The sequence below is a fragment of the Scylla paramamosain genome, chromosome 20 (genome assembly GCF_035594125.1).
Source record: "Scylla paramamosain isolate STU-SP2022 chromosome 20, ASM3559412v1, whole genome shotgun sequence".
Classification (NCBI taxonomy): Eukaryota; Metazoa; Arthropoda; class Malacostraca; order Decapoda; family Portunidae; genus Scylla; species Scylla paramamosain.
Window position 1 is genome coordinate 19,521,816 of NC_087170.1, and position 16,889 is coordinate 19,538,704.

General features: G+C 38.4%; 2 protein-coding genes across 5 annotated transcripts in view; both read right to left on the reverse strand.

The window, feature by feature from the left end:
* The window catches only part of LOC135110575 (probable RNA-binding protein 19), a 70,955-nt gene extending 59,841 nt beyond the window's left edge, over nucleotides 1-11,114 (reverse strand). The window contains exons 1-17 of the mRNA XM_064023025.1: nucleotides 10,927-11,114; nucleotides 10,271-10,472; nucleotides 9,391-9,764; nucleotides 8,868-8,942; nucleotides 7,851-8,073; nucleotides 7,384-7,587; nucleotides 6,990-7,178; nucleotides 6,448-6,587; nucleotides 5,901-5,980; nucleotides 4,937-5,115; nucleotides 4,332-4,505; nucleotides 3,991-4,109; nucleotides 3,473-3,654; nucleotides 2,843-2,959; nucleotides 2,067-2,169; nucleotides 1,264-1,390; nucleotides 143-216 (exon numbers count right to left, since the gene is read on the reverse strand). Coding sequence (XP_063879095.1) covers nucleotides 149-216; nucleotides 1,264-1,390; nucleotides 2,067-2,169; nucleotides 2,843-2,959; nucleotides 3,473-3,654; nucleotides 3,991-4,109; nucleotides 4,332-4,505; nucleotides 4,937-5,115; nucleotides 5,901-5,980; nucleotides 6,448-6,587; nucleotides 6,990-7,178; nucleotides 7,384-7,587; nucleotides 7,851-8,073; nucleotides 8,868-8,942; nucleotides 9,391-9,764; nucleotides 10,271-10,472; nucleotides 10,927-10,962 — 2,592 coding nt within the window. The 5' untranslated portion in view covers nucleotides 10,963-11,114 and the 3' untranslated portion in view covers nucleotides 143-148. The remainder of the gene's footprint in view (nucleotides 1-142; nucleotides 217-1,263; nucleotides 1,391-2,066; nucleotides 2,170-2,842; nucleotides 2,960-3,472; nucleotides 3,655-3,990; nucleotides 4,110-4,331; nucleotides 4,506-4,936; nucleotides 5,116-5,900; nucleotides 5,981-6,447; nucleotides 6,588-6,989; nucleotides 7,179-7,383; nucleotides 7,588-7,850; nucleotides 8,074-8,867; nucleotides 8,943-9,390; nucleotides 9,765-10,270; nucleotides 10,473-10,926) is intronic.
* A 3,317-nt stretch (nucleotides 11,115-14,431) lies between these two features.
* LOC135110578 (uncharacterized) overlaps nucleotides 14,432-16,889 on the reverse strand; it is a 52,453-nt gene continuing 49,995 nt past the window's right edge. For 2 of the 4 annotated variants that reach the window (XM_064023033.1, XM_064023034.1), the window contains exon 3: nucleotides 14,432-15,383. In XM_064023033.1, coding sequence (XP_063879103.1) covers nucleotides 14,763-15,383 — 621 coding nt within the window. In that variant the 3' untranslated portion in view covers nucleotides 14,432-14,762. Of the gene's footprint in view, nucleotides 15,387-16,889 lie in introns of all 4 variants that reach the window. The other 2 variants (XM_064023031.1, XM_064023032.1) reach the window with 1 other exon arrangement.

Sequence of the window (16,889 nt, forward strand, 5' to 3'; positions counted from 1 at the left end):
GCCCTCCGGAATGAGAACTTTACCAAAATATTAAAAAATAGTTTTATTACAAATTAACACAAACTTCAATATATATATATATATATATATATATATATATATATATATATATATATATATATATATATATATATATATATACCTTAACTTAATCATCATCAGAGTCTTCATTCTTCTTTGAATCTATCTGAACCTTGGTTTTCTTCTTAGTGGGTCCTGTAAAGCATAAGAAAAACCATCAAATCTTCCTGGTTCCATAAACAATTATTTAGGGAAACTAAATGCCTGAAAGAAGACAAGAAAAGTCCTGATGAAGACATAACCAGGGATGGGATTTTAAAGAACACACTCAGCTCAAGCTGATTATTACTTATAGATGAGTGGAAACTACAGAGGATACAGGGAGGGTAGTCCTACAGATTTTAATTTCCAAAGGACAGTAAGGTGTCAACTGGAATAGCAAGTGGGAAAGTTGCTTTAGAAGTGAAGTAAGTGCATTATACCATGTAGGTCACAGCAATGAGACAGAGTTGGATTCCTGTGGTTAACAAAATGTGGTACTTTAAAAAAAGAAAGGAAGGTGAAAAAACTTGATCTCAAAATTTCTATCTGATAATAGGGATATCTTTTATACTTCAAGGAGAACCATTGTGTGTCTTAAGATATTCTTTCACATTCTTAGGAGTGGTGCATAGATAATAACTAAATTCCACTTTTAAAAGAAATTAAGACACTTAAAAACACTACTTTTCTATCAATATTCTACTTTTCATGATTTAATCCTCTGTAATTTTGAACTAAAAAATTTTTGAATTTTTTACAGGTCTGGACCTTTATTAAGGCCACTGAACACCCTTTACAACTATGTATTCTCCTTCACCTGGAGTCTGATAAAAAGTGGTTTTACTATGGCACACCCAAACCATCATTATCACACATAAAAATCTATCGACCTATTTATATACCAGGCTGGCAATGATGTGAGACATGTGAAATGCTTAGATGTAGATATATGGATATATGCTGTGTGCAAGAGGAAAGTTTGCAGATAAGAAAAGTAACACTGAAGGATATGCTCTAGAACAATTTACCTAAGGAGGCTTGGTATTCAGTACATCAGTGTACTGAGAACAAACAGACTGCACTGGCTTGGACTGCAGAAAAATCAAAATGACTAGAATGTAACATGAAAAACTTGCAAGTAGAAGACAGAATGCTAACTGGTGGATCAAAGATGATGTGGGATTATGTCTCAACACCAACCTCCTCCAAGGAAGTGTTCTGCCGTCCGCTTCCTCAGCTCCTCTACCGTCTCATCCTCCTTAGCCCACTCCAGCACCAGCCGGCGGTCATATAAATGTGTGCTCAGTCCCAGGGCCTCAAATGCTTTCTGAAATATTAGAAGCAATGTTGGTAAATACATGGAATATATAATCATTATCATAATGATTCATCATTATACTAGTGACTAATACAAATTGTAGGAATGACAAATTTCTAATGAAATAATGAATATAGTGGTTCTACACTTGTAGCATACAATAATGTGACAAGAAAGTCATTCCCTGGAAGACAATATAAAAGCTATTCATACACTACCAAGCTCTATATAAAACTTGCAGCTCAATATTTTAGACTAAAACATATACAAATGCTAATTTCAACTCCTTTTGTTTATGATTCTAATATCAATGCAGGATCCAATATAATTTGAAACCATATATCCTGATGTCCATTCCCTGTAACTCCCTCAACAAGGTGACTGCATAATTATGCATGTGTGGCCATGATGAAATGAATCACCTGACATCATGTTCTTTATGAGCAATTTAACAGTAATAATGATTTAAGGATCATTAAATATGAATAATCAGACATTAAGAACAGCTTAACCTAAAGTGGGAATCAGAAACATACATAATTTACTTGCTTCATAACAACTGAATACATGTAAATGTATTCAGTTGTTTATTCATGAATAAATGTAAGTGAAGCAAATCACTGACAATAATCTTCCCAGTCTTCTACACACATAATGCAGCAAATTTTCTCCACTCCTTTCTTACCTTGGCATCCTGTCTGGACACATAATCAACAAAGCCAAACCCTCGGTGCTCATTGCTCCCTGGTTTCAGAGGCAGACGGACAGATTTCAGCTCACCAAATATTCTGGAAGCCAAGTACGAAGTTTTTTATAAATGACTTGAATATTCTAGGCTATTTCACCTGTATATCCTCCTCCTCTCCCCCTACCACACCTCCATAAAAAAAAAAAAAAAATTATATATATATATATATATATATATATATATATATATATATATATATATATATATATATATATATATATATATATATATATATATATATATATATATATATATATATATATATATATATATATATATATATATATATATATATATATATATATATATATATATATATATATATATATATATATATATATGTTCTTTCCATAAATGATGTCTCTTCTGTAGAACTCTGCCAAGGGCTACAACAAAAGTCTTCATTTATTCTTGTTCTTGTATGGTCTTATTCTTTTACTCTCCTTTTCTCCCTTAACCTTATGTACTTCAGCACTTCATCCTCCCATTTCATTAAGAATTTATCATAATCATACAATTTTTCTGCACTTCTTTTTATGTGATTAAACCCTTCCATGATGCTGTGTTTAACTTCATCAACTACTCCATATCTTGTTCATTTCCCTTATCTAGATATACTAAATCTGGTATATGTATGCACTTGTTTCTTTCATTATCCATTCTTCTCACACCAAAAGCATTCCTCAGTTAACTCAAAGTGTGACATAACTTACACAAACAACTGTCTCACTTCCTTGGGTGTGGCCTGGAAGGGAATGTTCTTCACCATTATCTTAGAAGAAGTCTGTTTCCCTGCGTCATGCATCTTCCTTGCACTCTTCAGATTAGTCCTGTCAAGAGAATTAAACAGGGCATAAATCAATTGCTACCTTGTGCCAAAAAAAAAATAAATAAATAAAATAAAAAAAAAATGTCATGCTTGTCATCATAATACCCAAGGTATAAGAAAGGTGTCCATCACAACTGTGACATCCTCATACTGCTCATTATGTTTTTTATCATGTCTCTTTACCTTCAAAAAACTCTTAATCTTTACTGCATTGCAAGAACTTCCCTTCATTTATCCTACAGTGTATGTAACAACTATAAGATTCCATGAGATTCTTCTCTTTCAGTTACTTTCTACAATAAAGGAATGAAATATAGATATACATTTTTAATCCTTACGTTTGCAAATCCATGTCTACGAAGCACAAGCCTGACATCACCCAAATATGAGAATAGTCAAGATGCTTACACAAGAACAAAGTGACATCCACAAGCATTTCTTAACTTAACATAGCATTACATAGCTGTGGATGTAAACACAATAGATTAGGAACAAGTTGATAAACACTACATACACCAAAGTCTTCTCTGACAGCTTGATCTGAAGCTTGTGGTCTTCAAGGGTTGACTCGTTCATCTCTCTTAAAGCTTTCTTGGCATCTGCTTTCCTCAGGAATTGCACAAACCCATAACCCTGAGACTCTCCACGTCGCTTGGCTATCAACACTGAGGCAATGAGTCCAATTTTCTCAAAGTGCTGTGTGTAGGGGGCAGAAGGGAAAAATGAAGGCAGGTTTTTCTTAATTAGAAGTATATCACTACCATTGCAAGAGACAAGTGCACAAGTTTGATGGTTTAATAGTTCCCATGGCACAGCATCCTCAGCATTAAATGGCCAGATTTAGGTATTGGAATCTAACAGAAAGATTTCTAACCTTAAAGATACTTATTTATGTGAGATGCTATGTCATAATTACCTTTTTTTGCTCTTTTTTGCTTTTTTTTTGTTGCCATTATTTTCAATCACAAAACTGTCATATCCATTTAATCACTATTCATCACCAATACTACATAATACTGTCACAAACTATACCTGTTTGAGCATGTCTTCTGTTGTAGAAAAGTTCAGGTTCTTGACATATACAGTGGTGTCTGGTTCAGGTGCCAGGTGAGAATCTGCTGATGGCTCTTCTTTTTTGGTAATTTCATCAACTGGAAGGTAGAAAATTTACATGCAATATTAGAACATAAGAAAAAGAGAGACTGCAAAAGGCCAAGGAGCTATGAGAGTGGTGTGAATGAGTGTGACTGTGAAAGTTGTGTCCCTTGTCTTTGCTATCCCCTTTTTTTGGAGGAGACAAACTTGGTATATGTATGTATGCTTAGAATTGTTTTCAATAATATCTAATGCTACTTCTTTAATCCAGCCAATACCTTCAGTCTTCTTCTTGTCTTCTTCCTCAGTCTCCTCTGGTTTGGCTACAAAGTCTGTCTTGAACACTTGGATTGGTGCCCATTCCAAGTAAAGTGGCAGGCTTTTGAACTTGGAGTAGGCTAAATTGCGGAATGCTTTCTTTGCTTCACCAGAGTCCAGAAACTCAACAATGCCTAGAAAAATAGGAAATGTAAATTGATTGTGTAAATATTTTATCTTATGTAAATCCTAAGTTTTGGTCTGCCAGCTTTCATAACTATGAGACGGCTAAGAAATGATCAAGGGTGTTATTGGAGAGAATTCTTTGTTGAAGTGGAAGATAAATATACTGCATGAGGATTTTCATTCACATCTTTACACAACCTTGTTTAAAAGTATCTACAGTTTTATATGTATCTTTATTAGCTGTAATCTTGTCAATTCACCTGTACAGTATAAATAGTGGTTTACATTCATTCAGCATCTAATTTTGCCCACAACACACTCAAGCCTTTACATCCTATACATTAAAAGAAATATGTCCATGTGCATCTGCATGATCCTTAACAGTGTTTATGTAAATTTAATCAATGAGGCAAAAACCCATGCTGTATTGACGTCTCACCTGTCACGCCAGAGGGAGGAAGAACCACACGGCCCAGCTCACCAAACTTGCTGAACAGTTCCACCAGTTCTTTGGCGGTAGTTCTGGCAGGAAGATTTTTCACCAGGAAGACAGTTTTGGAACGCTGAACACCAGGGCTAGAGAACGCCTCCAAGGACACTCCATTCTCTTCTAAAAAGCTGCAAGTTTTTAATTTGGAATATTAATTACCACACACTTGGAAATACAAGCAGCCGAAAAATACATTTGGAATTTAAAAACAAAAATGGTGAAATGATTGAATACTCTTTAAAAGGAAAGTGAATTTTTTTGTAACTATATTTCTGAGGATTTATTGTGATGAGATTAACAGAAAGAAAATATAATATTCATTGTTTAATTAGTGAATCAGTTCTCCATGGTTCTATTAAGATGATAATCATGATAAAATTTGTGAAATATTGATACTATTTTAAAATTATTTCATGAGTACTGGGGTTGTTAAGATATGGTCCATGGGCCACACCTGGTTTGAGCAGTATCTCCTGTGGTCTACCAAATGCATTCTGTAATACTTTTCTTAGAAATTATCATTATTACATAGGATATGGAAGACAATCAAAACAAAATCATCTCACCTACTATCCATAAATTTACATTTTCAATATGTTTATAATAAGTTATATGAAAGAGATCAGTCTTTACTTGGTGTCATGGTTTCCTATTTCAAGTGTAGCTCACCATCATTCATAGAGTGGGTTGACTTTAAAAAAAAAATATCCCAGTATCCCCAAAATTATCCATGTTGTTGACTTGCACTTCACTGTCACATCATTTTACACTCTATGCATTTACTCTAAGATTCAAGAACTGTCTCATGAAATTTAAAAAACTTGCAGAAAACATCCTACATTTGTTACAATACTGATTTACAATACAATTTACAATTTACAATTACAATACAATACAATACAATTTTACTTACCGCTTTGTTTCATCCACCACCTGAGTCTCCCCCAAGGCAAGGTTGACAGCAACACTCTGTTTACCTTCAGAGTCGAGAATCTGTTAGGACAAAAGGAACATCATCACATCTACATATGGTCTAATGGTGTTATAATAAGCATCCTTGGCTTGCAGTCCAGAACTTCTTGGTTTGAATATCTATTCAGACAAGGCAATTTAATTTTAGACTCGTCACCTTTCATTCTGTAACTTTTATCAATTCATAATAAAATAGGTAAGGATGTTAAGTCAAGGAGTCAGGATCTTGTTGGATGACAGATTATCATATGGTTTGAGTTCTGGACACATGAGCTTTTGGATAGCATATCAGTTGGGCTGGGCTGGATTGCTCAAATACAAGATATACCCATCTGAACATAACTTCACTCTACTTGTACGTAATTATTGTACAGGGATATACTATTGATGAAAGGAATCTTATATGGCAAGAGATTCAAAATTTTCATCCATCAATCTACAAGTGGTTGTCAAAACAAATATGACTCCACGAGGATCTGCCAGCTCACCTCTTGCTTGGACCTGTTGTAACGCTCAGCCATGATATCCACCACGGCGCTGCTGCCCATGAACAAGGTGTTCCAGTTGTGCCAGGATCCCGCAGTGGCCTTCTTTTCCTGGGCTTTCTTCTCTTTGAAGCTCAGGTTTTCTGCAAATGGTGATGGAAAACTTGACTTCATATTTCATATTCATATCACAATGTGTCAGCATTTACAATTTGATGTGAGGGAATGCTTGTTGGTGTGAATGTGAGCATGTGTGTGTGCACAGTAACCTGTTCTATGAGATGTTAGCTTGTTATATAGGCAGATAGATATATAGGGTTAGTAAAAGAGGTGCATTCAGTGTTTGTACAGACAGCAGCCAAGTGATACTCTTTAACTTGGGTTAAAATTCACATACAGGTACCACTTTTTATGTGTGACTATTGGTGTATAACTTAACATTACACAAAAATGACTTGTAAGTTAAATATTTGTTTCATGATGACACAACCAACAGAACCAACACCAAGCTAAGGGAACATTTACATATATTCTTCATGCTTTACCTTTCTGTTGCTCCTTGGTCTCGGGTTCAATGGCTGGCAGAATGTGCAGTATTCTCCCCTTGAAGTTTGTGCCATCCAGCTCAGTCATTGCCTTCACTGCATGCTCTGGGAATAGGAAAGTGATGGTGGCAAAGCCCTTGGCCCGGCGTGTGTGCTTACAGATGGGCAGGGTGATGTCTGTAACCTCTCCTGAAAAGGGAAAATGGGCATCAAGACTTGGTGCCGAAATAGTCTCAAAAACATAAGTTAAATGCAAGTATGGAAATATCTGGGGATTTTTTTTTGATGCTACATACAATACAATTCAGGAAATTTCTTAGAAAACAGTTAAGAAACTTTTTTGTGTGTCATGGAGACAACTACCACTGAAAGCACTTATCCTAAAGCAACTCACCATATTTCTGAAACAGTTCCTGCAGAAGCTCCTCTGTGACAGAGTACCAGAGATTTCGCACAAACAGTTTGCCGGACTCTGCCACAGGTTCTGCCTGCTTCAATGCCTCCTCCTTTGCAGTCCAAGGGGTGTTGGTGTTTTGGTTGCTAGTGTCACCATTGCCTGAGGGCTTCTCATGCTTGACAATGTGAACTCTGACTCCATCTGGAAGACATGAACCATGTATGTAAGTTTTTAACCACTGGAAATAGAAGGCTTTCTTTAAAAAAACACATTAATGATGAAAAACTTGAAGAATTGAATGACTGAAATACAAGTATCATACTAATCATGAAATTACTTCAGCAGTTCAGTGATGTGTAACTGGCTGTGCAGTCTAAATGACTAGTGGATCTCTTTCTCCTAACAAGCTCTGTTCTGAACTCCATGCAAAATGAAACAAATAGTACTGATAATGTCATACACACCCAGGAAACTCTTATCTTTCTGCAGTGACTGCTTCATTTCCTTCTCTGTCTTGAAGCCTACATAAGCAACCATCCTTGCATTCTTGGGTATCCTCAGACTCTTGAACTTGAGGGGCTTTAGAAAGGCCTTAACAGCCTTCTTAGTGAAGGTTCGGCTGTTGCTCTGCTTGGTTTTACACATTTCTGTAGCTCGTATCACCACTGTGTAGAATTCCTTTTTCTCCTGAAGGAGGGAAGGGTTGTCAGGAACTTTAGATTAAAGAGACATCCTTTTTTTTTTCATGACCATAAATTGACTTATACTAAACCAAAAGACAGTTGTTACAAGCTTACTCATTTTCTAATTCTAATCCTTCTATGGTAGTTCTAAACAGTGCCAACTACCTCAAAGTCTGTTTAGATGTGATCTTGTAGTATTTACATTTTTGATACCAGCAACATTTGTCTTCTTCATTAAGCAGTGGTATTTGTGGTTAAATATTGCAATACAGTCCAGGAGTAAAGGAATAATGATTTGGTTGAGTGATTTCCAGCTGTCTGCTTTACTCTCTATCCCTTCACTTTGACTCATACTGAACCCTTCACTTATTACTCAGATGTTGTCCAAAAAAATCTGACAACTGCCAGTAGTCATTGCTTCAAAACATACGAGTACAATGAAACAATAAAAACATCATGTTTACTAAAAAAAAAAAAAAAAAAGGGCAAACTGAATTTAGAAAGGCAGTTTTCCTGTCATAAACACAATTCCAGGTTGTGTGGCCAGAGCTCTGAGGCAAAGATCTTCACTAAGTCCATCTAACTGTTTTGGGTGTATCAGATTGCCTATATTTTCTACCCATGCACATAAAATAAGAATATAATAAATACATCCCTCAAAAAAATTAATAAACATCTAGCTAGAGTAATATATTTTCTACCCATGCACATAAAATAGGGATATAATAAATACATCCCCCCCCCCAAAAAAAAAAAATATCTAGCTAAAGTAAGACTGAAGTTCATAAGATGGCATACCTTTTTCTTCAATGGTTTTTTGCCTTCTATGTGATCCTTGTCTTGGGTCTCTGTTTTCATCAGGCTCTTCAAATACTGGAATGGAAAGTAAATCCCTTTAATTCTAAAACCACAACAGAACTCTTTGACGGCAGTGGCTGTGACAGAGGTCTCCATCTGTTCCTATCTATACTTAGTTCTACCATACTCTGTCCCTCTCAACCTACTACTCCTCCTCCCTCTCTGGTATTCCAATGATGTTTTCCACAAAATAAAGTATTTTTGCAATGGCCTCAACAAAAACTCATGTTCTGAATCAGTGAGAAATTGATTTGAAGGGTTAGGCCATGAAAGAGGAATGCAAGGGAAATGAACCAACAAAAAGGCACTCAACGTACATCAATCTTTACCAATGAAGCCATGAGGACTGCCATACTCTTCGTGGAATTAGGCTGATTTTAACTGTCCAACTATTTTCTTCTCTATCTCTCTCTCTTTTACATGCAGATTCAGTGGCAAGAAAGTCTTCAAAAATATTACTTACATCTTGGTCTGAGACATTCTTTTTTTGAGCTAGTTTGTCTTCTTTCTCTTCTTCCTCCTCCTGGTCCTCCTCCTCCTCTGCTTCACTGCTGCTCTCCTGCTCAGCAAATACTGCAGCACCTTCCCCCTCCTTTGCCCCCTTCTTGTCGGCTTTCAGAAACTCAGTAAAGCTTGGGTCATCCTTGTACTGTCCAAGTAACTTTTCTTTCAAGGAGTCTTCATCTTTTTTCCTCTCTTTCTTTTTCTTTCCTTCTTTCTTAGTCTCTGTTTCATTGTTGTTGTTTGTACTTGCCTCCTTCAATTGTGATTTGTTGGATTTTTTTTCTTTGTTTTTCTTTTTCTTCTCTGCCCATGACTCCGGCCTTTCTTTACTGCCTGCAAGAACATGAGGAATGAGTATCACTGTACAATAGCAGATATTCATTCAGCACATAATACAATACTCTCTAATTTCAGCAACCTGACCAAAAAATTCCAAATGATCCAATGATTATCTCTAGCCTTTAGTTTCTTGACACCATGGGACAGAACTGAGGAAGGGAGGAAGGAGCATTGGTACTCAGTTGTGTCCTGGCAGTCAAGAAGCAACACATTCCTAAAAATCTTTCCTCTTCTCTTCTATATATTGCCTTTTATGTGAAACCTCAATGCAGATAAAAAGCTATTTATTCTAAAGCAAGGTGGTGTGAATCATTCATCATATGAGGTTGTGCTATTGTGAGAGGATGTAAGTAATGAAAAGTACAGAGCCCCAAGCATCAATTGATTTAATCATGTGGTTATTCTCTGTCTCATAAATAGTTGCAGGATACCACAGTCACAAAAAAAGCAGTCAGTGGTTAGGTGTAGAGGGTAAGACACATCAACCACCAGTCACTCACTGTAGTCATGACACATCTCCACCATCACCCTGGCCTGCTTGATGAAGGTGTTGTGGAAGTAGTCACATGCTGCACTGGCATCACCCTCGCCCTCATAGCCGATGAAAGCATACCGGCGAAACTCCCCATTTTTGTGGATCAATCTTACATCTGTGATGCTTCCCTTCAGACTGAAGTGGTTCTTTAGTTCCTCTTGACTTATCTGAAAAGTTAGTGTCAAATTTAGCCTTGAAATAATCATATAACTTACTTCTAATGAGGTGAATGATGTATCCAATAAAGGTCGCCATATCATGGAATGCAACATACACAAAACTGTTTCCCTTTCTGGTGATCCATATGCCAAGTTGCTCATCTGATCAATATTCTCCATTTGTTTGTAAATATAGCCAAACTATTCGTGCCATCCAGGAATAGAACCAGCAGCATTGAGTGAGTCTCCTCAATAAGGTTAGAGAACAGATTTGATGCCTTACAAGATTAATGCCTCACATATCCTTGTTGCTTTGGAAGGTAGCCCCCAGAGGGTTTAACGTTAGGTTATGTTTAGCTTTACCGATTCATCCTTGCTTACAAAAAAAAAAAAAAAAAAATGACCCTGGATGATGGAAGATGTTGGATGGCACAAGTGTGATCACCTTGCAGAGGAACCTCACCTGTTTAGGAAGGTTCTTCACCACTATTCTAGACATATTGTGAAGTGACTTGTGTGATGCAGCAGTCTTCCTCCAGCAGCTCACTTGATCTTAGTATTATAAGGGCTGCGATAGTCCAGCAGCTCACGGTCAGCACACCCTCACAGCGCACGTTGTTTTGTTTACATGTGGTGAGCCTCGCCACTCACCAGGGACGCTGCGTATAAAAATAGGCTACTCTCTAAAGATGTTACTGTCAAGCAAGGGTGTATAATGTAAACAATAACGTAGACATAATTATATAGATGTAAGATAGTTAAAATAGTAATGCCATGTATATACAATTATATCTTTAATGTACTCGAGTATTATTTAAGTTCCCCATTTGATAGAGAAAGAAAATGCGTTATTGTTGGGGGACCTATTCAGAAAATCTAGAATGTATGAAAAAAAAAAGTCCTTAAAATGCATATACATACTCAGTTATTTAAACTGCATTTCATTCTGTCTCACTTACTTTCTTGCGCAGACGGAAACACTCACCACTGATCTGTGGGTGGAAAGGGGAGCCAAATTTCATGTGTCTGCAGGAGCTGCCACTTGTAGGCCTGATGAGCTATCCTCTCTACACAAGACAGTATAATTCCTCTCATCCCTATTTTGCCCACTTTCCTAACGCAAGAGTTAAACTGTATCTTCATTATTTCATCCCTTACACTGGTTAACTCCAGTGTTTGTGTTTCCTCTTTCCTATGACGAACTGTTACAAAAGACGAGCATCAAACCACTCAGAAACTAAATTACCCTTCCCTCCTGGTTCTTCTCATTCTCATTCTTTTAGGGAACAATATATTTTTCCCCTTGCCCGATCTCTCTAACAATAAAAAAAAAACAATAAACGGAAGATTGCCTACACACCGTACTTACGCAATCATTCCAAAATCTGACCCAATTAAGTGTTTCCAAAGGCGGTTAAGAAAATCTATAAAAGCCTTGATACCGCCCACACCGAAGCTCTCTTATCAATGAACGGACTGACTTGACTGATTGACGGATGCAGGGCGTCCCGACAACTGTGCCACGTTATCATAGAATGTGAGATACAAGCAAATGGGAGCAGATCAAGACAATATACGGCCTTTTGATGTTAGTTTAGGTGACATTTGCTCTGGTGTCATGCACATCAGTGAATCGCAATATAGTTATATTCTTTAATTTGTGTTGCTTTTAGATGATGGTGTTGATGGTGGTGGTGGTGGTGGTGGTGGTGGTTGTGGCTGTGATGCTCTAATGCCAGGACAGTCAAGGCCGATCGATCCCAAACAAGGGCGGCTTCCGCAGTGAATTTATCCCTTCTTCAGATCAGTCTCTCGGTGTTTCCGTGATGCCTCAAAGCCTCATTACACTACTACTACTACTACTACTACTACTACTACTACCACCACTACTTCTACTACTACTACTACCACCACCACTACTACTACTACTACTACTACTACTACTACTACTACTACTACTACTACTACTACTACTACTACTACTACTACTACTACTACTACTATCTAATTTTGGTAGAAAGACTGCTGACTAACGGTGAAGTTATTGTTGTTATCGTCATCATTGCCACAACACGAGCAAACAAAGACACTGAAAAGCTGCAAGAAACAAATAGGCCTACACGTGGCAGTCCCTGTATGAAACATGCTTACATATTAGATCCACCTGTCCCTGTTCATATATTTATCTAATCTTTTAAAAGCTCCTAGTGACTCAGAACTAACAACTTGATTATTGAGGTAATTCTAATCATCTAGTACTCTATTTCAGAATATTTCTATATACTTTTTTTTTTCTTTTTTTTTAGATCCAACTTTATTAAGCTTGAACTCATTACTTCTAGTCCTAGCTTGATTGCTAACGCTGAGGATTTTGTTTATGTCAACCTTGTTATAGCCACTATGCAACTTGAACACCTTTATCATACCCTCACTTGATTTATGGGTCTCTAATGAATGTAAGTCTAAGTCTTAATCTCTCGTAAAAAATATTTCACGCCTTTTGTATCTTTTTAGTCATTCTCTTCTGTACTGATTCTGACAAACCTATATCACTGGTGTAATATGGACATCACAACTGCGCAGCATAGTGTAGATGAGGTCTGATCAGTGCGATGTACAGTTTTGATGATAGTTAGGGACTTCTGCATTTGACGCTACTAAAGATTGATGTTAATACACAATTAGCTTTATTTCTGGATTCTATACATTATTTTCTCTGACGGAAATCTGAGCTAAATATAATTCCTAAATAATTTTCGCTCTTTGATCTTACCAGGGCTTCGTTCTTTATTGTGTTCCTATTAAGTAAATTTCCTCCACCAATGTTCGGTACCTTGTATTTGCCAATACCGAATAACACTCGTCACCGGTTTGTCCATCTGTGCATCTTATCGAAGTCTGTCTGCAGGGTGGTTGCATCAGAATCTGACCTGATTAACCTGTCTTCGTATCGTTTACAAAATCTATTAATGTTACTATAATTTCATCATCTAAATCATTAACATACTCGTATATTAAAAACTAATGTAGTTTTAAAACAGACCCATGAGGTAACACACTGATAACTTATCCATACTCGGATTTGTAGCCATTTATTGTAACTGTTGGCTGTCGTTTAACCGTGAGTTGATCCCATCTATTTCATGCGCCCTAATCTTGCTCAAGAGCCTTTGGTGAGGCACCTTATCAGACGCTTGCTTAAATTTAGGTGTGTTATCATAATCATCCACATTATCTGCTGCCTCATAGACTTTACTATAAAAACTCAACAAGTTTGTGAGGTATGTGAAGTTATGATGTGAATCCATTATCAAGCTGTGTTTGTTTAGATGATCCTTACTGTTTTCCGAAGTCTTCCAGTTTTTGCCTTTCTGTTTCATCTGTTTGTTAGAACTAGGTCTAAAACACAAATTGCAGGGGCGGTCCTGAATGTCAGTGAAAATCTAACATGAAGAATTTTATCTTCATCCTCCTGACCACCATCTGCCACTTCTCCATCCCGTTAGGTAAGGCGACAGTAAGAACGTGACAGATGGCTCTCCTCTTCCTCCCCCCCTTCGACTACAACAACAACAAAAACAACAACAACAACAACAACAACAACAACTACTACTACTACTACTACTACTGCCATTATTGTTTGTGCTACTGCCACTGGCCTTTGTCCTTCCGACAATAATTTTTCTTTCATAGGAAGGCTTGTCACCACGCATTAAGTACCTCAGAATGGGGAGGGAGCGGGTAGGGGATAGATGCAGGGGCACGGACAACACGGGGTGCAAAAAAAGGAGACGTATAACCTAATCTGATTATGTTTCTGCTATCAGCTGCTACAGTCATGAATAGACAAGCTGCTGAAGGCTCATGACACACATGCGATATCGTTTCCTTCGTGGTTTCTTTAACAGTCTCGCCATACTCTCTCAGGTGTTAGGGGAAGTTCTTCAGTAGGTATTGAAAGACATCAGTAATTTCTTTGCATATTTAATAATTTTTATGAAGCTTTTGTTGTGTAGTAAAATACAAATAAGTATATCGTATATACAGGCATCACAGAACCTTTGTTCACAAGGCGCAGCGAAGGCGCGGCGCCACAACAAGGCAACAACACAAAGAGTAACATTATTAATAATAACCTTAATACTAAATGGTAACAAGAATGGCCTTGAGCGCATGATCACAATCATGACAATGACGACTAAATTTGTACACCGTTGCACAGTACAAATAGTTTGTACATGTTATCACCCGCAATGTTTGTATAATTTATCATATAATTTAGTCCATGGCACTGTAAGTCTAGGGGAAGCCTGGGATGGCGGTGGTCGGTGCCTGAAGGTCAATTTCCTCGTCATCGTGCCCAGAGGCGCTTCTTGTTACTGACGGAGTCACGTCTTCGGTCGACGACACATCCAACGTAGCGATGGTCGTCGACCTCAAGTGCCTCACGATAGGGCCTCGGATCGGATCCTCCTCCAGCGCCTCCGTCTCGTCAGCGACTTGGGTGGGCGTGGTGGCAGTGACGGCGGCGGCCACTGTGGCGATGGCTGTGGCGGCGGCGGTGGCTGTGACGGCGGAGTCCGTGGGTGCGCGGAGCTGGTGCACCCCGGGCAATATCCGCGGCGAAATCTTCCTCATATGCCTCGGCGTCTGGTACGCCGGGGGACGCTGCAGGTACTCTTTCGCCTCGGTGGCTGCGGCATCCTGGTGCACCATGCCGGAGACTGTGGCCACGCCCATCGCTGGGGCGGACATGCTTTCGAGGGATGAGGAGGAGCCGGAGGCCTTCTGAGTTTCTTCAACGACGGTAAAGTAGGCGGGGGGCGGCGCCTCCGTATCCATCACCTCGTCGTAAGTGGGCGGCGTGTCATCTACCTTCTCGCTGGACTCGCCAATGCGGGTCAACACACGCAGGCGGATCTGCTGGAAGACACATTCGTTAGTGAGCATAACAGGACTGTCCACCACACTGCCTGAATGCTGGCTACTCCCACCTCTACATTTGTGCCCTAAATATTCCGTAATATCATAGCGGGCATTTGAGAGAGAGAGAGAGAGAGAGAGAGAGAGAGAGAGAGAGAGAGAGAGAGAGAGAGAGAGAGAGAGAGAGAGAGTTACTGAAAAGTGTTCCTGAAACAAGGGAAGACAAGACTTCATGGCGTGAGTGTAAATAAAGTGTGACGCATAATAAGAGACTATCAAAACCCTCCTTAAGCTTCTAAAATCCCATCGTCAGTTCAGTCTTATCTGTCAGTGTTACTCCAACTCTGTCTGTTCATTGGTCTCTTCGTCCCCACGCCTTTCAAACCCCAACACTTATGAACATCTGTTTATCAGAAATCGCATCTGTGGTTCATATTCTCTAACGTTTTGACGCCTTGTTTTGACTACTTTAGTAAACAAGATCCAGTGAAAGATATTAGGATTTTCAAGAGTGTTTTATAATTATAACAAAGATTTCGTATCATTAATGAAAAAAATTATTAGAATCTGACTAATTATCTCTGGTCTTTTAATTGTACAAATGAAAGCTCAAGGCGTGAGTCAAGAATTTGTGAGTTTTCTTATTACTATTCAAAAGAAGATAAAATAAAATGGAACTTTCCTTTCCTTTCCTTTACCTGACTTTCCTCAGTCTGGCCGTCGTCTTAGCACACGCTGTAATGTGCGTGTTCTTTCTTTAGCCTTCTGCAGACACAGACAGACACACGCACACACACACACATACACACACACCACTGAGTTATGCAACTGGATCTATGTTATTTCAAGAGTCCAGCAGTTTCTCCTTTAAATGTAAAAAGCGAAGTATCTTGACAGTAAACAAGCAACGCTCAACTCCACACTCAGCCTTACGGGGATCGCCCACCACTAACTGCCTATGTATGGGTGCGGGGGACGAGGGTAAGGACCGATGGGGTGCCGTCATCCTCAGCCAATGATCCGACAGGAATTTAATGACGTATTGTATCGTAACTGTGACGTGATGAAGGCAGCTTATGTACAGCCAATGAACGTTTGTATGTACAGGCTTGGCTCATCAGAACACTGGTTGTTTACATAAACGGAGCGCGTTATCAGACCGGCATCCTTCCAAACTTTATTCACATCCTCCTGTCCCTTGACCATTTTCTCTCAGGTCTATGTCCTGAAGCACTTATGAGCGGCACCTCCACTATACGGGCTCTTAAGGGTGTTTTTTTTTTTTTTTTTCTGAAGATTCTAGTGACAGATTAACAAAATTTCTACATTATTAACGGGAGAAACACTCTTGGGAAGTCGGCTAATCATCTCTGTGGCCTTTGAAAATAGTCGTGGTGAGAGAGCAAAGCGTTTCTGAATACGGGTCAGTCTCCTTTTCACACCCATCATCATTTAATTATAAGAGGATTCAATTAACGCTTCTATCATTCCTACATAAAAAAA